Source organism: Oncorhynchus masou, chromosome 17 (genome assembly GCF_036934945.1).
Source record: "Oncorhynchus masou masou isolate Uvic2021 chromosome 17, UVic_Omas_1.1, whole genome shotgun sequence".
Classification (NCBI taxonomy): domain Eukaryota; kingdom Metazoa; phylum Chordata; class Actinopteri; order Salmoniformes; family Salmonidae; genus Oncorhynchus; species Oncorhynchus masou.
Window position 1 is genome coordinate 32,812,830 of NC_088228.1, and position 24,450 is coordinate 32,837,279.

The window sequence follows — 24,450 nt, forward strand, 5'->3', positions numbered from 1 at the left end:
TACAAAATGGAGGGGGCTTAGAGACCCATGTTGGATACTGTAGGGTTAAGGTCCTGATTTTATAGTTTAGTTAGATCCGGGAGTTTTTTCAGACATGTGACCTGTCTAGGAAAACTCCTGGCTCTACACTATACATTTCTAATGAATTTCATGAATTCTTGAAAGAATGTTTTGTTTCAAAATTAGGGAGTGAACTGGGAGTTCACGGTAAGTAGGCTACAGCTTCTTACTAATTCTAATACTACGGCAATATTGTGCTCCAGATTCACCGCAGCAGTGAATGAGGGAAAGCAAATGTAAATGCATTTGTCTTTCTTTGTCTAACTGTTGACAGGGAATAGTCTTGACAAGAATAACTACCACTTATTCTTCCCTTTTTCTCCTCATTTCCAGCTCCCACATGTCTCAGTGGGATAGGAGGCGCAACGCATTTACTGCTTGAACAACGGCCGATTAGGGTGTGGGTGTCCGTGTGTGTATATGCGTGCTTGTGCGTGTGTATGTGCACAGATCAGACAACCCTTTTTCACTTATTTGGAAGATTTCTCTAACCTGGGGGTAATGAGATTGTTGTGTATTGTGCAATATGCAAAAATATGCATCGTCAACAGAGCGTGGGCAGCCCTGAACACCTGGTTCAAAAGTACAACTGACACACACACACACACACACACACACACACACACACACACACACACACACACACACACACACACACACACACACACACACACACACACACACACACACACACACACGTGCTCAAAGTAGTTGGGCTGTCACTCATCTACTCCCACCTGCTGCTCCACTAACAGCGTTGATAAGCTTTGAGCAACGGGGATGAGCTACTAAGAAATTAAACCCGGGCTTATTCAGTGGGGTGCACTGATAAGAATGTGGAAGAGAGAAATGGAACATACTAGAGCTGACAATATTCTATAGTCTAGGTGAGAGTAAACAGTGTCTTGTCTGCATGACACATTTCTTTCCGAATGTTCTGCAACGCCTCGTCCTGCTGAAAGAGCCCTGTATTTTACCATTAGGATTGTTGGGTAAATTAAGTGCTGCTGGTGGAATCAGTTGGGAAGTGGGCATTAGGGCATTAGGGGGACGACGATTCTCAAACAAAATTACAGAAGCCGCATGTGGTGATGAGCGTCAGAGGGTAGGGCTTACACACACACGCACACGCACACACACACACGCACACACACACACTACGGGGCTCGATGAGGGGTATTATCTAGTTGTTGTTGATAAATGACAGGGCTTGTGGCGAATAACGGGTGGCACCACTATCCAACGAAAATAAAAATGGAAGTCATCAAATATCAAACCATGAGTTGTCTTGTGGAACGGGTCTATATACAGTATTGCGTAATGCATTTTTCCCCCTTTAATGACAGTTGAAGTGGAGCTATGGGACAATTAGGCTAGCAGTTAGCAATGATGATGATTAGGGGTGGAACTGTGGGCTAATTAGCCTAGTGGATAGTGGTGATGAACGGGGGGAGGGGGTTGTGTGGGGGACAGCAGGTCTCCGGGCCCCCAGGGGAGGTGATGAGGGGGAAGGGGATAACATCATATCACTCATATACACACTGTCATTATAACAGACAGGTCTTTATCATCCGACAGTAGCCATCATACAGCAGGCCAGGCCCAGGTTAAGTCAAAGCAGTTTACTCATTCTACATTCCACATCGACCCTTAGCCCCTACACCCTAGACACTGATGTTACTATATCTACTGTCATGACGTGCCCTTGGGGGGTAGGGGGGGGATCATAGCCCCCTGCCCCTCTCTCACTCTCTCTCCACAGTTTAATGATGGTCATAAATACCTGCAGGAAAACTCTCTCTCTCACTCTCAGAAATTAACTTTAAATCCCTTTGTTACCACAGAGAAAGGCAGTACGGTAACATCAAAAGGTTGAATAATTAAACAGTATTTCTGTATTGTAGACATTTGGAATGGTCCATGGGTATTTAAAGAACAATTCTGTGTAATTTGTTAATAATTTGTGATGTAACTAAAGACGGTAGGTTAACATAACTGTATCTCTGAATGTATATATTTCCCAGTCGCCAGGGTCACATCCAAATGTTGGGGGACGTATATGAGTATACAGTGGGGAGAACAAGTATTTGACACATTGCCAATTTTGCAGGTTTTCCTTACTTACAAAGCATGTAGAGGTGTAGAGGTCTGTAGAGGTCTGTAATTTTTATCATAGGTACACTTCAACTGTGAGAGACTTAATGATTTTTAAGTCATTAATTTGCATGTTATTGCATGACATAAGTATTTGATCACCTACCAACCAGTAAGAATTCCGGCTCTCACAGACCTGTTTTTTTAAGAAGCCCTCCTGTTCTCCACTCATTACCTGTATTAACTGCACCTGTTTGAACTCGTTACCTGTATAAAATACCTTTCCACAATGGCCAAGACCAGAGAGCTGTGTAAGGACATCTGGGATAAATTGTAGACCTGCACAAGGCTGGGATGGGCAACAGGACAATAGGCAAGCAGCTTGGTGAGAACGCAACAACTGTTGGTGCAATTATTAGAAAATGGAAGAAGTTCAAGATGATGGTCAATCACCCTCGGTCTGGGACTCCATGCAAGATCTCACCTCGTGGGGCATCAATGATCACGAGGAAGGTGAGGGATCAGCCCAGAACTACACGGCAGGACCTGGTCAATGACCTGAAGAGAGCTGGGACCACAGTCTCAAAGAAAACCAACCAAAACACACTACGCCATCATGGATTAAAATCCTGCAGTGCACGCAAGGTCCCCCTGCTCAAGCCAGCGCATGTCCAGGCCCGTCTGAAGTTTGGCAATGACCATCTGGATGATCCAGAGGAGGAATGGGAGAAGGTCATGTGGTCTGATGAGACAAAAATATAGCTTTTTGGTCTAAACTCCACTCGCCGTGTTTGAAGGACGAAGAAGGATGAGTACAACCCCAAGAACACCATCCCAACCATGAAGCATGGATGCTTATCTGCAAAGGGGACAGGACGACTGCACCGTATTGAGGGGAGGATGGATGGGGCCATGTATCGCAAGATCTTGGCCAACAACCTCCTTCCCTCAGTAAGAGCATTGAAGATGGGTCATGGCTGGGTCTTTCGGCATGACAACGACCCAAAACACACAGCCAGGGCAACTGAGGAGTGGCTCCGTAAGAAGCATCTCAAGGTCCTGGAGTGGTCTAGCCAGTCTCCAGACCTGAACCCAATAGAACATCTTTGGAGGGAGCTGAAAGTCCGTGTTGCCCAGCGACAGCCCCAAAACCTGAAGGATCTGGAGAAGGTCTGTATGGAGGAGTGGGACAAAATCCCTGCTGCAGTGTGTGCAAACCTGGTCAAGAACTACAGGAAACATATGATCTCTGTAATTGCAAACAAAGGTTTCTGTACCAAATAATAAGTTATGCTTTTCTGATGTATCAAATACTTATGTCATGCAATAAAATGCTAATTAATTACTTAAAAATCATACAATGTGATTTTCTGGATTTTTGTTTTAGATTCCGTCTCTCACAGTTGAAGTGTACCTATGATAATGATTGAAGTGTACCTATGATTACAGACCTCTACATGCTAGGAAAACCTGCAAAATCGGCAGTGTATCAAATACTTGTTCTCCCCAATGTATATGAAACTATTTGTGAGAAGATGTAATGTGATGCTAGCCTTCTAAATGAGAGAATTGTTTTTCATATGAAGTCTAAACCAAGTCAGTGGCCACGCCCACATGAGCACAGACATTACATCGGCGTCATGGAACGCCCCCTTTTGCCAGAATTGTATAAAACCCACTTCCGACAAAATGTACATTAGAACAGTTACGTGCAGCGCCAGCTGAATACATTACAAATGGTTAAGAAATCTACCACTCTATAGACCAAGCAGACTAAGGCGTGAACTGGACGTCACGAATGGTTAAGCAATCTACAAAACTAAAGACTACACATTCAGTCTGCAGCTGTTTAAGTACTTTAGTCCGGTAAACGCGACTGATCAAACGACCGAATGGTACTCTGAAAGATCCATTCGGGAGAACATTTCCCTATTGAACGACCATTGGTACACCTGATGTATCCATTTTAACAAGCTACGACTACGAAAGACTTTGATCTCTGGTGGACAAACCAGAGAGACTGAATGTGAGACTTTCTGTCGACTGACTTTCCAGCAGACGGACCGGCGATCACAGAGAGAGACAACAAAGGCCTACACTCATAAATATGTAAATTGCAATTCCTTTCAAATGAGCGGCTGTTCATGTGCAAAGTATTATTAGCATTTCCATGAGCATAATTATTGTGTGTACAATATTGGAGTTCTTTGTCTTTTCTCCTGCTCTTTCTTACTTGCCCCTTCCTTTTAATTTGGTGTAACAAGCCATCATGTCGGTTTAGTCCACTAGGGACTTTTTATTGTATCATGTTAGTCACCAATGTATAACATATCCTGTGTGTGTTTATGTACTTCTGTGTGATTATTTAATTAGTTAGTAAATACATATTTTAGCCAATTGGTATATCGCTGATTCATCATTTATGTTAGGGTTCGTGCAGATATCCAAGAGTGTGCGACAATCAGAATATGACTGATGAGGTAATAATACATTAATAAGTGACTCTAATCAATAAGATATGAAAATATCTTAAGAGAGTTAAATTCAGGAAATAGTAACTCTTTAAACAACATTTTCCTGTGGTGCCCGACTTCCTAGTTAATTAATATTTACGTGAATAGTTGAATCACGTAATAATTACAGAGAATTGATTTGATAATATAGCAGTCTTCACATTAATGATAGTCCAAAAGATACGACACTACACAGGATAATAGATCTAAGAATTACATGGTTGGAAGCAATGTTGCGACATTTCCACCTAGCCAATTAGAAGGCTTGATGACATTTTTACCATAATGTAGAGCATCCTTCCAGTGGGTGAAAAAGTGCCTTGGTGATGAAATGTCACATCCTTATGTTATAAAAAATAGATTTTACCAAGACAAATAATGATTCTTCATGTTCTGAATCATTCAGTGATGTCTTTCTTTAACATGTCATTAACATTATATCCAAGAAGTCAGGTTTCGTAACAAAATACATCCGATAATAAGTACTGGGCTCTGTTGACAGAGCAGTGCCGCTTTCTCGTAGCAACTTGAGGATTGTACATGTTTTGGTGGTCAATGCAAAGTCGTTTCCGTGGGTCGCAAAAATCTAAACTAGCATGATACGAGCCGAATTAAATGTAAGAGGGTTCCAAAATAAAAAAGTTTGTTCTACGCTCAGCTCTCCGTTGACATTTCACAGACATAGGCTACACTTGTTTTTGTGAGATTTTTTATTTATTTTTTAAATAACATGGATTTCGCATTTATAGGAAAAGCGCATACTAAAGTATGAAAACATTACATGTCATGTCGCAAAATCGATATTAATCTTACCTCCATATTGTTTTATGTAATATTCCACGGGTTCCACGACGGTAGCCTATTTTCCAGATTTTTTACTACTTCTTTCCTCTGGCCTCCATTTGGATGATTGGTTTTCTTAGAGGAGAATGGGTATCTCTTTTACCCATTGGTCAAAAGATGCGTTTTTGATTGGACACCCTACACAATGTTTATATCTATCTTTTGTTGTATTCGTTTGGCATGTCAACTGCACCATATGCCAGGTAGGCGCACAAGATGGCTGCCCTTTTTCTACATGACTGCGATTGAACTTGAATGTCCTATAAAGGTTCAGTGCCGCTGGGGCTGAGGCCTGGCTGCGTAACTCAGCTCAGCCGATGGGCAGGCCTGGCGGCGCGGCTACGCAGTGGAGCCCCATCACTCACTCACCCCTGATCTCTCGTGGTAAATCTTGATCCCCCCGAAGGAGATGGTCAGGAAGACTCTCTGCTTGTGCTCTCCTTTGGAACGCGCCGACGTAGCCATTCCCTGGAGGAGAGGAAGATACACAGGGCGATGAAGGGAAATACGCTCAGCACGAAAGGCAGCAGCGTACTACCGACTCACAACTCAGGTAAATATGACAGGGGGGGGGGAGAGGGGGAAGAGGGAAGGGAAGAGGGTGGCAGCTGTTACATAAGGTGCAATAGGACAGAACGTTCTTTCATGTTGCTCCTTTTGAACCTTCCTTCTCTCAACACTTCAGTGTTTTTCTTTTTCACCACAGTCTTTTATTGTTTAGTATTTGAGAGGCTGGTTTCTTAAGTAGGCTGCTGCTACCTGCACCTCGTGACACAAGCCGCCAAACTACTTTGGGGCGGCAGGGTAGCCTAGTGGTTAGAGTGTTGGACTAGTAACCGAAAGTTTGCAAGTTCGAATCCCCGAGCTGACAAGGTACAAATCTGTCGTTCTGCCCCTGAACAGGCAGTTAACCCACTGTTCCTAGGCTGTCATTGAAAATAAGAATTTGTTCTTAACTGACTTGCCTAGTAAAATAAAAAACAAAAAACAATGTAGCGAGTTTGAGTTGTGCTGACTGAACATATTCTGCTGACACCTCACTGAGGCACTTCCGTCACGTCTTGCTGACTGAACAACCACATAGCCTTTGAAGTAGATGTTCCCATGCATCTTAGCTGCTTTTCCCCCTTACAGAAACAATTAACATTTCCTGCATGTTCCTCAGACTTATACCGAGGCACGACCCTCCCTGGCTAACGCACGCCTGACATGTCTTTCATGTAACGAAGCTGTGTGAGAAGAGAAAGAAGACAGAACCTCATTGTGAACGCTGAACACGTCTGACAACCCTGGAACCCCAGTCACGTTGAGGAGGGTTGAGCGAGCGACCCAGTACACTATATCCCCCCCCCCCTCCCCTCTTCAACCTCAGCATAAGCTCGGCGCCTCAGCCCTTAATACAGAGAAGCTTTGAAAACTTCAACCATCAAACTCTCTCCCTCCCCATTCTCCAGAGTGGGAAACAAAGAGCGATCCAATGAATAGTGGAGAGAGGGGAGTCTATGGCTGTCGTCAATCGACAATCGGCTTCTCCATTTGGTGGATTAAGTCCTCAAGCTTAGAGAGGCAGTTCGATAGAGACCCCTTCCCCTCCTCTATTCCATCCCCTCCTCTGCCTGTCTAGATAACAGCATGCCTGTATTGACATAAGAGCATTGACTGTAACTAGCAGTGACTGCTGGATATGGGAGTCATAGGCAGGTCACTGTTCAAATGTCACAGTGTGGATCTACAAGACTCCTGCTTGTTGTGTTATTGGACATGTGGAGCAACTCACACTACATCTGATTTGAGAGGATCAGAGCAGGAGATGGATTTGCCTGTTGGCTGTGCGGGAATGCCACTATGTCTCCAGCATGGTTTAAATCGTCCAGAAGAGATGTAATATAACTGGGCACAAACTGGTTGAATCAACGCTGTTTCAATGTATTTTGTCAACGTATTGTGACGTGAATACCTCCACCCTCTCCTAAGTTCAAGGCACTGCCCTCGTTATCAGACGCTCACGCGTGCGCATGCACACCTTGAGCTTCATCATGGAGTCCTGGCACAGCTTGTCCCCACGCGCCGCTGTCACCTCATCAATCCCAATCAGCTTGGCCTTGTAGCGCACGCCATCACCACGGAAACGCTTAATCAGCCCCGCCTCACTGCGGTCCTGACCTGCAGAGGGAGAGAGAGATACGGACAGGGCGAGAGAGAGGGGGGAGGGGCGGTACAGAGAGAGAGGGAGAGAGAGAGAAGGACAGGGAGAGAGGGAGGGGGTGCAGAGATAGGGAGGGGGGGTACAGAGAGAGGGAGAGCGAGTGAGAGAGGAGAAGAGAGAGAAATGATAAATTACAGGTACTATAGCAGGGACATGTCAGTTCAACTGATTTTAGTAGCTCAGAGGTGTGTGTGTCTGTGTCTATGTCTGGGCATGCCAAGGTAGAGGGGTACTGTAGGTGGGGAAAATACATATTTATGGAATATTAATATCAAATGTCTCAGGAGAAAACTAGAGCACCATTCTTCATCATGCTGTCTCCCTAACGAAGGCTATGACGCCGAAACACATCAGGGGCTTCATAGAATCTGGTCTCCTTAACAACATGCCACAGCAACAAAGGACTTTTTATATCATGAAGAGGGTCTTGATCCTCCTTGTTTTCTGACTGAGTGAAAAAAAATACATTTGAAATAGAAAAAATAAAATCTAAGGACTAATATGCCAAATTCTAAATAGCCCACTGTACTGTAGGGCTAAACCACATCAAATAACAACTGAACAATCCAGCACCACCTATCCCGGCAGGACATACCGGGGGGCAGGGGGTCAGAGGGTTGTCACTGCACCCCCCCCCCTCTGTTCCCATGGGAGCTTTTGGCTGGTGATAAACAGCATGAAAGGTTGCTATTGAGAGGAATCATCTCGGTCCAGCGCACGCCCACAATCCCATAAGCCCCCTATGGGTGATGGATGGATGGGAAAAGAGGAGGGAGAGAGGGAAGGGAGAGGCAGAGGGGGAGAGAGAGAGTGAGGTGTGGGAGATGGAGGAAATATCTTTGTCTGACTTGCGACAGGCTCTTTTGGTACACACACAAATGTATATGTGGACACCCCTTGAAATGAGTAGATTCGGATATTTCAGCCACACCCGTTGCTGACAGGTGTATACAATCGAGCACACAGCCATGCGATCTCCATAGACAAACATTGGCAGTAGAATGGCCTTACTGAAGAGCTCAGTGACTTTCAATGCGGAACCGTCATAGGATGCCACCTTTCCAACAAGTAATTTCCTCAAATTTCGGCCCCGCTAGAGCTGTCCCAGTCAACTTTAAGTGCTGTTATTGTGAAGTGGAAACCTCTTGGAGCAACAACGGCTCATCCATAAAGTGGTAGGCCACACAAGCTCACAGAATGGGACCGCGTAGTGCTGAACCGTGTAGTGCATAAAAATCATCTGTCCTTGGTTGCAACACTCACTACCGAGTTCCAAACTGTTTCTGTAAGAAAAGTCAGCACAATAACTGTTCGTTGGGAGCTTCATGTAATGGGTTTTCATGGCTGAGCAGCCACACACAAGCCTAAGATCACCATGCGCAATGCCAAGTGTTGGCTGGAGTGATGTAAAGCTCGCCGCCATTGGACTCTGGAGCAGTGGAAATGCATTCTCCGGAGTGATGAAACACGTTTCACCATCTGGCAGTCCGACGGACGAATCTGAGTTTGGCGGATGCCAGGAGACCGCTACCTGGCCCAATGCACAGCTGCAAAGTTTGGTGGAGGAGGAATAATGGTCTGGGGCTGTTTTCCATGATTCGGGCTAGGCCTCTTAGTTCCAGTGAAGGCAAATCTAGACAATTCTGTGCTTCCAACTTTGTGTCAACAGTTTGAGGAAGGCCCTTTCCAGCATGACAATTTCCCCATGCACATAGCAAGGTCCATACAGAAATGGTTTGTTGAGATCGGTGTGGAAGAACTTGACTGGCATGCACAGAGGCCTGACCTCAACCCCATAGAACACCTTTGGGATGAATTGGAACGCAGACTGCGAGCCAGGCCTAATCACCCAACATCAGTGCCCAACCTCACTAATGCTCCTGTGGCTGAATGGAAGCAAGTCCCCTCAGCAATGTTCCAACATCTGGTGTAAAGCCTTCGCAGAAGAGTGGATGCTGTTGTAGCAGCAAAGGGGGGACCAACACCATATTAATGCCCATGACTTTGGAATGAGATGTTCTTTTTTTATCATTTTTTTTATTTTTTATTTTTACCCCTTTTCTCCCGAATTTCGTGGTATCCAATTGTTAGTAGCTACTATATTGTCTCATCGCTACAACTCCCGTACGGGTTCGGGAGAGAAGAGGGTTGAAAGTCATGCGTCCTCCGATACACAACCCAACAAAGCCGCACTGCTTCTTAACACAGCGCGCATCCAACCCGGAAGCCAGACGCACCAATGTGTCGGAGGAAACACCGTACACCTGGCAACCTTGGTTAGCGCGCACTGCGCCCGGTCCGCCACAGGGGTCGCTGGTGCCCGATGAGACAAGGATATCCATACCGGCCAAACCCTCCCTAACCCGGACGACACTAGGCCAATTGTGCATCGCCCCACGGACCTGCCGGTCGCGGCCGGTTACGACAGAGCCTCTGGTGGCACAGCTAGCGCTGCAGTACAGCGCCCTTAACCACTGCGCCACCCGGGAGGCCTGGAATGAGATGTTCGACGAGCAGGTGTCCACTTACTTTTGGTCATGTAGTGTACGTCCGGTCTCTCTGTCGGTCTCTCCTGTCATCATCCTCCCCCACCTAACCATCGCCTCGACACCGAAATGTTTCTCATTTTGTCTTCCCCTCCGTGTTTTGATTATGTCGGAACCAAACCATCCACTTGTCTGTGTCTGTGAGTGACCTGTCTCTACATAACCTGTAGGTGGTTTTGTCAATGTTAACCATCTGTCGCTGCTGACACACACACACACACACACACACACACACACACACACACACACACACACACACACACACACACACACACACACACACACACACACACACACACACACACACACACACACACACACACACACACACACACCGCTGACACACAGGGATAGTGATATTTCAAATCAAGGTCGGCGGCACCTTGGGGAGTTTAGACTATTTCAGGCCCCGCTTTGCCTCACTATTATAGGTCACGGGACTATACAGTACATCACATCAGTCAGCAGGGCATTTAAATGGGTTGCGTGGCTACGGCCTGTGCAACAGAAGCAGGACAGCCTTTACTATCCCGAACAAACAAAAAACGCCTAGCTGCACACTAAGACCATATTACACAAAAATGAGCTCATTCCACCGCTGAAAACAGATGCCGTCCACATGCCATTTCTTACAGAAATGTCATTTGAGTTTCTCCTCCTCTCGCTGAATATTTCAGTGAAATAGTATGTCAGTGTTTATATTGCCTGGGGAAGTAGAAATAAAAATAGGATGAGAAAAAAGGTCAAATGAAATGGCCTCTGCGAATGAAGGTGGAGAGCCTTTCGTCATCTTGGAGACGGCCCGGCTCATAGTAACACCTGGAACGGATTCATGGAATGGTATCGACCACATCAAACACAGGGTTCCCATGTGATTGATAGAATCCCATCCACTCCATTCCAGCCATTAATCTGAGCCGCCCCCTCAGCAGCCTCCCGTGATGCACAGTCGCTCACTAATTCATGAGGGCTCAACTCTCTAAAGGGGGGAGCGGGCTTGAAGATGCTTATGTCATTAAAGTCTCCAAGTAGGTGAACGTCACATCTAATTCTTGTTTCCTCTGCTAGAGGATAGGCCTAGAAAATGAGGCTCATATAGTCACTGAGCGTTGGAGACCGGTCTAGTGCGTTATCAGCTGGCATGCACGATCTATAACTACAAGAGAGAAACCACACAACACAGGTTTTTTTTTTGTGTGTGTGCGGTTCACTTGAAAGCTCCTCCCTTCCCTATATTCGTTCTTCACAAAATGTGTTTTGATTGTACCATATCGTCACCTCAAATCTATTCACATTACTCACACTACGGGTCATGTTGAATTGGTATTATATCTTGATGTATTCCATCATACACTTTTAACATACTGAATGCTGCATCGTAAAACAGCATCGTAAAGTGCATCATATCATATGTCATCCATCATCAAGTCTTACCAAAATATATTGTACTACTACAGTACTGTATCATTTGAGCCCCCCCCATCTGTGTCCCCTAAGCAGATTGCTGCTTTACACTGTACTCTATGCCAACTGTGTAATCACACTTGACGAGAAATTTAGTAGATTTATGTAAAGATCCACAAAAACCCCAAGCAGCCCTCCCTGCATAGGAAACGCTAGCATTGCCAGAGTCTCTAGGTATGGCATGGTAACCCCTGCAGTATATGCTCAGGGTTCACATCGCGGTGAGCGCACTACAATAGACTTGAGAACCAACCGCTGCAGGGAATGAGGATGTTGATTGCATGATGTTCCCAGCTTTGGGAAGAAGCACGATGTGACTCACACCCTCATGGCTCCTGGAAGAGTTTACAAAAAGGTTGAGCAAGTCCCTACACCCTATTCTGTGTTTTTTTTTAAGTCTCAGAGTCAAAATTTGCAGAGTAGCTTACTAGGCTAGCCACATGAAAGTATAGCAGGCACTGCCAGAACCCTGTTTTTGTAATAGTTCAACTGTAAACATAGGTTTCTGGAGCAATTCAGACTAAAGCACTCAAGTTACCCACCTGAGACGAAAATACCTCAACCTACTGAGAGGACGATTACCGCTAGCCCTGCTCCATACCAGTTTGGAAGTAGAGGCAGTGGACTCGCTAGCCGTGAGAAGATAGCGGCTGCCCCCCCCCCGCCCCAGTAAAATGGGGACGAGGAAAGGACAGATGGCATGATGGCACCAGATGGAGAGTCATAAGTGGCCCTCCAGATACGAGACGTTGGCAACAGGAACTTTGGTTCGGGAGCCCAGCACCTAAGGAAGCTTAACCTTTGAACTTTACAGAGGCTGTTACCCATCTACAGTATCTATGCATCAGTGTCTATTTATAATATGAATGCATACGTGTGCAATATGAATGTGTGCATTTCTACAATATGTTTTTATATATGTATGCATCCATACATGCAGCCATTCATCCATCTGTCTTTTCGTCTGTCTGTTCACTCAGCTTTAGACAGTCTTACAGAATGTTCTCCTGTCATGTCTCTGCTTCTAGTCTTCTGAGGCTGGGTGTGAAGGCCTGTCTAGAGTAGACTAGGGCAAGTCTGGCTGCACCATCTGCCACCCCTTCGCCTTTACCTTCCCTTCCTTTCCATCCCCTGCGTGTGTGGATGAAGTAACATTCACAAGCCTCATCACACACACGTCACACACACACACACACACACACACACACACACACACACACACACACACACACACACACACACACACACACACACACACACACACACACACACACACACACACACACACACACACACACACACACATTTACTAAACTATATACACACATTCCCTGACCCAATGCACACAGACTTGGAATTAGAATACAACATTAGGGCAGAGTCCCGATTCTCCACACTTCTCCCACTTGCACACTTTCTCGCATAGATTTAACAACGGTGGAAACTCCCCCCAGCCAATGCTTCCACGGATGCTTTTAAATCCATGAGGGTGGAGTGCGCAGGTGCACACCTCTGGAGAAGGGTGGAGAATGGAGACGTGGCCTGGGTCTACACCGTGTAGCAGTGAACACACTGCAGACAAGACGGCGGGGTGCCTCTCGAATGAATCGCTAAACCAATTAGTGAGTTAGCGAAGGGGCATTTTGCACATCATCAATGCAGTGGATAGTACACTGATCACATTAGTTACACAAACGTATCGATGTGCATTAGCTGGGTAGTCATCGTCAAATGACTCTTCAGCAGGGGGCAAATGACAGAATCATTACGGTGACGATTACAACAGTATGATCATGTGCCCCCAAATTTGATACTCTTTCAAGATAAATATGTAGAATATAGATGATATTCTTGACAGGACGAATCTGGGTTTGGCGGATACCAGGAGAAGGCTTACATGCCCCAATGATAGTGCCAACTGTAACGTTTGGTGGAGGAATAATGGCCTGGGGCTGTTTTTCATGGTTTGGACTAGGCCCCTAAGTTCCAGTGAAGGGAAATCTTAACGCTACAGCATACAGTGGCATTCTAGAAGATTCTGTGCTTCCAACTTTGCGGCAACAGTTTGGGGAAGGCCCTTTCCTGTTTCAGCATTACAATGCACCCGTGCACAAAGAGAGGTCCATACAGAAATGGTTTGTCGAGATCAGTGTGGAAGAACTTGACTGGCCTGCACAGAGCCCTGACCTCAACCCCATCGAACACCTTTGGGATGAATTGGAACACCGACTGCGAGCCAGGCCTAATCACCCAACATCAGTGCCCGACCTCACTAATGCTCTAGTGGCTGAATGGAAGCAAGTCCTTGCAGCAATGTTCCAACATCTTCCCAGAAGAATGGAGGCTGTTTAAGCAGCTAACGGGGGCCCAACTCCATATTAATGCCCATGATTTTGGAATGAGGTGTTTGACAAGCAGGTGTCCACATACTTTTGGACATGTGGTGAATATTGAATTTGACAAAATGTCAGTGCATGACACCTCTGAGCAGCTGACAATAGCATAGTCAGACTTCTGATGATACATTGGTTAATTAGAGGGAGTTTGAGGTGGCACCATTGCCCAAATGTGATTGGAAATAGAAGATACACCAGAGCTGAAATGCACACGACCATAATGGTATTGAATTTCTAGGACATCTCAACCCTGCCAGGTCAATACGCATGAGAGAGGTTGCTGACTGTAGATTTATGCTTTTTCTTTTTTAAGTGAGTCATTTTTGTTGTTGTTGTTGCACAGATTACAGTTGGTGAGAAACTGTTGCTATGGAGATTGAGTGAAGTGATGCCATGGATGGGCAGAGGGGAGGCTTGCTTTTACCATCTCAGGCAAACACATACGCACACTGCAGTAAGGGTTAGATTTGTTTAATGTCTGGTCTGGCTATAGAGAACACCAGGGATCGAAATTCCTCAAACAAAAAGGCTCACATCTAAAAGGCTAAAAGGATTTGCCCTCTATTGTGCGTAGTTTGTACATATTTTCATTCTTAAATATTATGACTTATTTATTTTTTTAACAACGAAAATCATTGGGAGAAATTACAGGAAGGCAATAACTAAATTGCAGCTAAGAAGTAACCAAAATGCCACTGAAAACACTTACATTAACCTACTCTATAACCACCTAGACAATCGAATGCAGGCTTTGTCTTAAACTCTGCCATCCATCCATCCATCTAGGCCCTGCAAATACACTTTGAGAGGGTCCCTCACCCAACCCCAGTGAGTCACCTCTCTGAGCCCAGCGCTGTCTGACAGTGTGTATCAATCTCCATGCTAACCCTATTTGCATTTCTATGAATCTAAATGGCCTATCCAGGGATAGCTACAACTGCCCTGCAGCAGCACAGCTGATTAACATGCTAAAGCCTACGCTGATAGCCTCTCCAGTCTCTCTCCGCCAATGGCCCTGTGCATCGCATGGCCACGTGCGTAATAGACCTTCTCGCTCCCCTCATCCACTTAACTCAAATCCTCCAGCCCGGCCATTTATCTGGTGTGATCCGACGGACGGAGCCAGTGAGACGGCCACAGAGGACCTGGCCCCAGAACCCTGCTGCTGACGCCTCTGTTCTAGGAGAAGCCAGATTTACTGTAACGCCAGAGTGGCTTTATTTATGGCCGCAGAGATGGGAGGGAGGGATGAAAAGAGAGTAAGGGTAGGGACAGAGAGAGACAAGCATGAGCCATTTCTCTTACTTTCCTTCTCTCCTTCTGTGCCTCATTTGCTCTCTCTCACTCCTTCTCTCCCTCTACTCTCTCTTTACTCTCCCTCTCAGCCAATTCAATCCCATTTCAATCTCACTGTGATTTTTCCGAGGCTGCCTTGTCCTATTACATCACTTATGCTGTTGATCAAAGCGACAGGGTGTGCGTTCCCCCGTCCATGACACCTAATTCATGACACTACCAGCCCCCAGGCTCCAGCCAATAGCTGCTCTAGATCTGCTGCATCTGGATGAATCCCTGGGTGGAGCAGCACAGCTCTGGAGTCGTGCTCTCTCTCTCTTTCTGGCTCTCTCGCTGTGTCTGTCGCTGCCTCGCTCCCTCTGGCTGTCTCTCTTTCTCTCCCCCTCTCCGTCCGTCCGTCCGTCTGTCTGTCTCTCTCTCTCTCTCTCTCTCTCTCTTTCTGGCCCTCTCTCTCTTTCTGGCTCTCTCGCTGTGTCTGTCGCTGTCTCGCTCCCTCTGGCTGTCTCTCTTTCTCTCCCCCTCTCCGTCCGTCTGTCCGTCTGTCTGTCTCTCTCTCTCTGTCTCTCTCTGTCTCTCTCTCTCTCTCTTTCTGGCCCTCTCTCTCTTTCTGGCTCTCTCGCTGTGTCTGGCGCTGTCTCGCTCCCTCTCTCTTTCTCTCCCCCTCTCCGTCCGTCCGTCCGTCCGTCCGTCTGTCTGTCTGTCTCTCTCTCTCTGTCTCTCTCTCTCTCTCTTTCTGGCCCTCTCTCTCTTTCTGGCTCTCTCGCTGTGTCTGTCGCTGTCTCGCTCCCTCTGGCTGTTTCTCTTTCTCTCCCCCTCTCCCCCTCTCCGTCCGTCTGTCCGTCTGGCCCTCTCTCTCTTTCTGGCTCTCTCTGTGTCTGTCGCTGTCTCGCTCCCTCTGGCCCTTTCTCTCCCCCTCTTCCCCTCTCCGGCTCTTTCTCTCCCCCTCTCCCCCTCTCCGTCCGTCCGTGTCTGTCCGCTGTCTGTCTCTCCTCTGTCTCTCTGGCTGTTTCTCCCTTTCTCTCCCTGTCGCTTCTTGCTCCCTCTGGCTGTTTCTCTCTCTGTCTGTCCCTCTCCGTCTGTTTCTCTTTCTCTCCCCCTCTCCCCCTCTCCCGTCCGTCCGTCCGTCCGTCTGTCTGTCTGTCTCTCTCTCTGTCTCTCTCTCTCTCTCTTTCTGGCCCTCTCGCTGTGTCTGGCTCTGTCTCGCTGTGTCTGGCTGTTTCTCTTTCTCTCCCCCTCTGGCTGTTTCTCTTTCTCTCCCCCTCTTCCCCTCTCCGTCTGTTTCTCTTTCTCTCCCCCTCTTCCCCTCTCCGTCTGTTTCTCTTTCTCTCCCCCTCTCCGTCTGTTTCTCTTTCTCTCCCCCTCTCCGTCCGTCCGTCTGTCCGTCCGTCCGTCCGTCCGTCCGTCTGTCTGTCTGTCTGTCTGTCTGTCTGTCTCTCGGGCGTTATTGGCATGGGAAACGTGTTAACATTGCCAAAGCAAGTGAGGTAGATAATATACATAAGTGAAATAAACAATAAAAATTAACAGTAAACATTACACATACAGATATGAGAGTTTATCAAAATTGGATTTGTTTTTGAATTCTTTGTGGATCTGTGTAATCTGAGGGAAATATTTCTCTCTAATATGGTCATACATTGGGCAGGAGGTTAGGAAGTGCAGCTCAGTTTCCACCTCATTTTGTGGGCAGTGAGCACTTGAGAGCCATGTCTGTCTACGGTGGCCTTTCTCAATAGCAAGGCTATGCTCACTAAGTCTGTACATAGTCAAAGCTTTCCTTAAGTTTGGGTCAGTCACGGTGGTCAGGTATTCTGTTTAGGGCCAAATATTTTTTTGTTAATTCTTTCCAATGTGTCAAGTAGTTATCTTTTTGTTTTCTCATGATTTGGTTGATTTGGTTGATTTTGTTCTAATTGTGCTGCTGTCCTGGGGCTCTGTGGGGTGTGTTTGTGTACAGAGCCCCATGACCAGCTTGCTTAGGGGACTCTTCTCCAGGTTAATCTCTCTGTAGGTGATGGCTTTGTTATGGAAGGTTTGGGAATCGCTTCCTTTTAGGTGGTTGTAGAATTTAACGGCTCTTTTCTGGATTTTGATAATTAGTGCGTATCGGCCTAATTCTGCTCTGCATGCATTATTTGGTGTTCTACGTTGTACACAGAGGATATTTTTGCAGAATTCTGCATGCAGAGTCTCAATTTGGTGTTTGTCCCATTGTGTGAAGTATTGGTTGGTGAGCGGACCCCAGACATCACAAGCATAAAGGGCAATGGGCTCTATGACTGATTCAAGTATTTTTAGCCAGATCCTAATTGGTATGTTGAGATTTATGTTCCTTTTGATGGCATAGAATGCCCTTCTTGCCTTGTCTCTCAGATCGTTCACAGCTTTGTGGAAGTTACCTGTGGCGCTGATGTTTAGGCCAAGGTATGTATAGTTTTTTGTGTGCTCTAGGGCAACAGTGTCTAGATGGAATTTGTATTTGTGGTCCTGGCGACTGGACCTTTTTTGCGCCAATTTGTTGATATATATGTTGAACAGGGTGGGGCTTAAGCTGCAACCCTGTTTCACCCCACGACCCTGTGTGAAGAAATGTGTGTTTTTTGCCTATTTTTAACAGCACACTTGTTGTTTGTGTACATGGATTTTATAATGTCGTATGTTTTACCCACAACATCACTTTCCATCAATTTGTATAGTAGACCCACATGCCAAATTGAGTCGAAGGCTTTTTTGAAATCAACAAAGCATGAGAAGACTTTGCCTTTGTTTTGGTTTGTTTGGTGGTCAATTAGGGTGTGCAGGGTGAATACATGGTCTGTTCTACGGTAATTTGGTAAAAAGCAATTTGACATTTGCTCAGTACATTGTTATCATTGAGGAAATGTACGAGTCTGCTGTTAATGATAATGCAGAGGATTTCCCCAAGGTTACTGTTGATGCATATTCCACGGTAGTTATTTAGGTCAAATTTGTCTCCACTTTTGTGGATTGGGGTGATCAGTCCTTGGTTCCAAATATTGGGAAGATGCCGGAGCTAAGGATGATGTTAAAGAGTTTTAGGACAGCCAATTGGAATTTGTTGTCTGTATATTTGATAATTTCATTAAGGATACCATCAACACCACAGGCCTTTTTGGGTTGGAGAGTTTTTATTTTGTCCTGTAACTCATACAAGGTAATTGGAGAATCCAGTGGGTTCTGGTAGTCTTTAATAGTTGATTCTAAGATTTGTATTTGATCATGTATATGTTTTTGCTCTTTATTCTTTGTTATAGAGCCAAAAAGATTGGAGGAGTGGTTTACCCATACATCTCCATTTTGGATAGATAATTCTTCGTGTTGTTGTTTGTTTAGTGTTTTCCAATTTTCCCAGAAGTGGTTGGAGTCTATGGATTATTCAATTACATTGAGCTGATTTCTGACGTGCTGTTCCTTCTTTTTCCATAGTGTATTTCTGTATTGTTTTAGTGATTCACCATAGTGAAGGCGTAGACTCAGGTTTTCCGAGTCTCTATGTTTTTGGTTGGACAGGATTCTCAATTTCTTTCTTAGATTTTTGCATTCTTCATCAAACCATTTGTCATTGTTGTTCATTTTCTTCGGTTTTCTATTTAAGATTTTTAGATTTGATAGGGAAGCTGAGAGGTCAAATATACTGTTAAGATTTTCTACTGCCAAGTTTACACCTTCACTATTACAATGAAACCTTTTGTCCAGGAAATTGTCTAGAAGGGATTGAATTTGTTGTTACCTAATTGTTTTTTGGTAGGTTTCCAAACGGCATTCCTTCCATCTATAGCATGTCTTAATGTTACTCAGTTCCTTTGGCTTTGATGCCTCATAATTGAGTATTGCTCTGTTCAAGTAGACTGTGATTTTGCTGTGGTCTGATAGGGGTGTCAGTGGGCTGACTGTGAACGCTCTGAGAGACTCTGGGTTGAGGTCAGTGATAAAGTAGTCTACAGTACTACTGCCAAGAAATGAGCTATAGGTGTACCTACCGTAGGAGTCCCCTCGAAGCCTACCATTGACTATGTACATACCCAGCGTGCGACAGAGCTGCAGGAGTTGTAACCCGTTTTTGTTGGTTATGTTGTCATAGTTATGCCTAGGGGGGCATATGTGGGAGGGAATGCTGTCACCTGCAGGCAGGTGTTTGTCCCCCTGTGTGCTGAGGGTGTCAGGTTCCTGTCCGGTTCTGGCATTTAGGTCGCCACAGACTAGTACATGTCCCTGGGCCTGGAAATAATTTATTTCCCCCTCCAGGATGGAGAAGGTGTCTTCATTTCAGTATGGGGATTCTAGTGGGGGGATATAGGTAGCACACAAGGAGGACATTTTTCTCTGTTAAGATAATTTCCTTTTGAATTTCTAGCCAAATGTAAAATGTTCCTGTTTTGATTAATTTAATGGCGTGAGTTAGGTCTGCTGTATACCAAATTAGCATACCCCCTGTGTCCCTTTCCTGTTTCACACCTGGTAGTTTGGTGGATGGGACTACCAGCTCTCTGTAACCTAGAGGGCAACAAGTGGGTCCATCTCCTCTATACCAGGTCTTTTGCAGGATGACAATGTCTGTATTACCGATTTCTTTCTCTCTCTCTCTCTCTCTCCCTCTCTCTCTCTCTCTCTCTCTCTCTCTGTCTGTCTGTCTGTCTGTCTGTCTGTCTGTCTGTCTGTCTGTCTGTCTGTCTCTGTCTGTCTCTCTGTCCCTCTGTCTGTCTGTCTGTCTCTCTCTCTCTCTCTCTCTCTGTCTGTCACTGTCTCGCTCTCTCTGGCTGTCTCTCTCTCCCCCTCTCTGTGTCTGTCTCTATCTCTCTTTCTCTGTCTCTCTCCCTTCCTTTATGTTTCACTGTCTCACTTTCTCTCTCACATTCTCCCTCTGTCTATTTCTCTCTCTCTCTCTTCTGTCTCTCTCTCGCTCTCTCTGGCTGTCTCTCTTTTTCTCTGTGTCTGTCGCTTTGTCTCTGTCTCTCTTTCTCTGTCTCTCTCCCTTCCTCTATGTATCTCTCTGTTTCTCTGTCACATTCTCTGTTTATTTCTCTCTCTCTCTCCTCCTTTCCCTGTGTCTGTCGCTCTGTCTCTATCTCTCTTTTTCTGTCTCTCTCCCTTCTTCTATGAATCTCTTTCTCTCTCTCCCTCTCTCTGTCTGTCACTCTGTCTCGATCTCTCTTCCTTCCTCTATGTATCTCTATGTCTCTCTTTCTCTCTCTCACATTCTCTCTCTGTCTATTTCTGTCTCTCTCTCTCTCTTCTCGCTGTCTCCCAATCTCTCTCTGGCTGTCTCTCTCCCTCTGTCTCTCTTTGTCTCTCGTCTTCTCTGTGACTGAAGGCTGACTGAAGGTTTCTCTGGATATTCATGCTCTTGAGTGACATCCTTTCTGCATTGGCCATCTTTGGTAAAAAACAAAACAATTTTAGGAAAAAAAAAACAGCCCATGCTGTGATAATATGTCTACTTGCCTTTTATGGTGCTATAATTATATTATCAACAAATGGCCCAAACATATAAAAGAGGGTTAACCATGTTAGGGTATATTAATAGCTGTAGTTAGTATTTATTGGGCCATTGTGTAACAATTCATTTAAATCACTTCATTAGATAACAAGTTGTATGTTTTGATGGAGGTAGTTGATGTGTGTCATGTATTTAATGTTTTCAGAGTCTTAATGCATTTTGACCGACGTGTTTCAGTTTGGGGCAAGGTGTACATTGTTTTGAAAAGGTGAATTCCGTTTGGACAAATGTGCTCAAGCAATGGAGAAAAAAATGCAATACAGACAGAAGCTTGTTTCTGGTTGCTGGCAAACATACAAGCGTCTATCTTTTCATTTCGTCTAGAAATGTGTGTGTGGGTGATTGGGATGTGGTGTGTATTCTGTGAGAATATGGTGTACTTTGTGTGGGTTGGTGAAATTTGTAACGCACGTACAGTACCCTGTGTATGTTCCAGTTTGTTGTGATGATGGGTTAGAATTGTATCAAACAGAATAACTGTATTTGTGTGTTCACATGAGTGGGGGGTGTTTGCATAGCATATATTACATCCATGTAGTTCTGTGTTTGTATCTAGAATGTTTACCTTTAGTCCTCCTGGACTCCCGTCTCAGAGTGCTGGTTTTGACACCTGCTTGGAGCTCCGAGCTGGCTGACTCTCCTCCGGCTGATGACATCCTCCCGGGTCCTTCCTGTCCTCAGTCCTCCTCACAGCAGATCCACCATGGGGTTATCACTCCTCTCCTACCTCCTATGGTCTCCTATCCCCCTACTCCAGGTCTAGGATGGAGCACACTATCCCTATACCGCCTATGGACTACTCCCCTGTCCCCTAATCCAGGATGGTTATCATACACCCCCAACCTCCTATGGACTGGCCCACTACCTCACTGCACCCTACCCACTGTCCCCTACTCCAAGTCTAAGACGGAACCCACTATTCCCTATACTCCAGGTCTAAGATGGAGCCCACTATTCCCTATACTCCAGGTCTAAGATGGAGCCCACTATTCCCTACACTCCAGATCTAAGATGGAGCCCACTATTCCCTATACTCCAAGTCTAAGACGGAGCCCACTATTCCCTATACTCCAGGTCTAAGATGGAGCCCACTATTCCCTATACTCCAAGTCTAAGATGGAGCCCACTATTCCCTATACTCCAGGTCTAAGATGGAGCCCACTATTCCCTATACTCCAGGTCTAAGATGGAGCCCACTATTCCCTATACACCAGGCCTAAGATGAAGCCCACTATTCCCTATACTCCAGGTCTAAGATGGAGCCCACTATTCCCTATGCTCCAGGTCTAAGATGGAGCCCACTATTCCCTATACTCCAAGTCTAAGATGGAGCTCTCCTCCATGTCCTTTGTGGGAAGTGTGATGGTATTTAGTGAAGAAAGTCATGGAGTTCCGATCTCTCTCAGTGTAGGCACATCCTGGGAGTGTCTGAGTGATCTCTCAGAGCTGATGAAGGGGCAGATCTTGGAGTGGCCCTCCGGAATGCTTTAGACTAGTTCTAACATGGCGGCTAAAATGTCCCTCAAAGAAGGTCAAGTATTACATGGTCCCTCTATTGCTCTTTAGTGCAGTTCCCACCTAGTGATTGGTGAATACTTCCTCCCAAAGGGAACGCATGGGTTGTGGTGGTACTGTTATATTCTTTAGGTCAGGTTGAGTAGGGCTATGCCTCTTGGGTAGGATACTTCAGAGATTGTCCTCATGTTGTACATCACTGTCCCTCCTTCGAGTAGCACTGGAAGTCTAAGAGACAGGGAAGACATTTAGCATTAGCTAACGTGTGTGTATTAGCCACTGGTAAGTAACACGACAAAACACATTCCCGCATTAGTCTTCATTATAATGAGTTAAAACGTGAACATGGCTGATACCAATTCATCACTAAACTAGGTAGTCATTATCTTGTCTTGCTATCACAGTTTGGGTTATGTTTAGATCGCCAAGGTTATTTCCATTCCTCAAGGGACATTCTGTGATTTTCCTGAAAAACGAATCCCAGATTGAAGCTGAAAGCAAACAATACTGCATTACAAACGTTTACACCCCACATAGGGTCAGTGCCAGTGGAGGCTGGTGGGAGGAGGTACAGGAAGACGAACTCATTGTAGTGGCTGGAATGGACTAAACGGAATGGTATCATACACATCAAAGATACCGGAAAACACATGTTTGACTCCCTTCCATTCATTCCATTCCAGCCATTACAATGAGTCCGTCTTCCTCCCACCAGCCTCAACTGGTCAGTGCTTTTTATAATGTGCTATTTACTATAGAGGAAAGGGCAGGAGGCTGCAAACAGAGCAGATTCATTTCTAGGGCAGAACTGTGGAGAGAGAGGATCTTGGCATTAGGAGCGCTGAATTGGAACACAAAAACACACACAAAACACACGCACAAACACATACACACACACACTTTGAATTGGAAGCCCCAGCGCTTTTAATGCCCTTGAATTATCCACTTCTAACATAGGGGCCGTGCCAAGGCAAAAGCTGGCACAGAGAACAGCAATGTGGTTGGCATGGTGATGGTTCATTGTTGGAAGAGTAGACCTCTACTCCACTGTGTCTGTCCTCAAAAAGAGCAGCTCTGCTCAGTTGTTCATATGGCATTGTGCACATGTGTGTGCTGTGACATTGTGTGACATTGTACTTTTGTATGTGTGTGTGTGTGCGAACGAGAGAGTGGGTGTGATATAGATATAGAGCGAAAGAGAGACAGACAGATAAACCGAGATAAATTGAGAGAGACAGAGAGAGACAAACCAAGAGAGACAGCGAGAAATAATCTGAGAGGGAGAGAGACAGAGAGAGACAAACCAAGAGAGACAGAGAGAGAGACAGCGAGAGATAAACTGAGAGAGAGAGCGATAGACAGGGAGAGATAAATCGAGACAGGAGAGAGAGACAGAGAGAGAGAGAGAGAGACAGAGAGAGGGACAGAGAAAGAGAGAGAGACAAACCCGAGACAGACAAAGAGAGACAGTGAGAGACAAACCGAGAGAGAGACAGAGAGAGAGAGAGAAATAAACTGAGAGAGAGACCAACCGAGAGAGACAGAGAGAGAGAGAGAGAGACAGCAACCTTGGGACAATCCTATGCATTATCATTAACAGCAGACTCATACATTTCCTCAGTGAAAACAATTTGGCATGAGGGTCTGCTATACAAATTGATGGAAAGTGGTGTTGGGGCAAAAACATACATCATTATAAAATCCATGTACACAAACAAGTGTGCGGTTAAAATAGGCACGAGTCCAACACTATCATAAAGTTTGCAGACGATACAACAGTGGTAGGCCTGATCACCGACAACAACGAGACAGCCTATAGGGAGGAGGTCAGAGACCTGGCCGGGTGGTGCCAGAACAACAACCTATCCCTCAACGTAACCAAGACTAAGGGAATTATTGTGGACTACAGGAAATGGAGGACCGAGCACGCCCCCATTCTCATCGACGGGGCTGTAGTGGAGCAGGTTGAGGGCTTCAAGTTCCTTGGTGTCCACATCAA

At 45.6% G+C, this 24,450-nt stretch overlaps 1 protein-coding gene across 1 annotated transcript in view; it reads right to left on the reverse strand.

Annotated features, from left to right (window-relative positions):
* LOC135558255 (uncharacterized) overlaps positions 1–21,751 on the reverse strand; it is a 41,531-nt gene extending 19,780 nt beyond the window's left edge. The window contains exons 1-3 of the mRNA XM_064991977.1: positions 21,502–21,751; positions 7,534–7,673; positions 5,880–5,978 (exon numbers count right to left, since the gene is read on the reverse strand). Of these exons, the coding sequence (XP_064848049.1) occupies positions 5,880–5,978; positions 7,534–7,673; positions 21,502–21,592 (330 nt within the window). The 5' untranslated portion in view covers positions 21,593–21,751. The remainder of the gene's footprint in view (positions 1–5,879; positions 5,979–7,533; positions 7,674–21,501) is intronic.
* Positions 21,752–24,450: the final 2,699 nt, after the last annotated feature.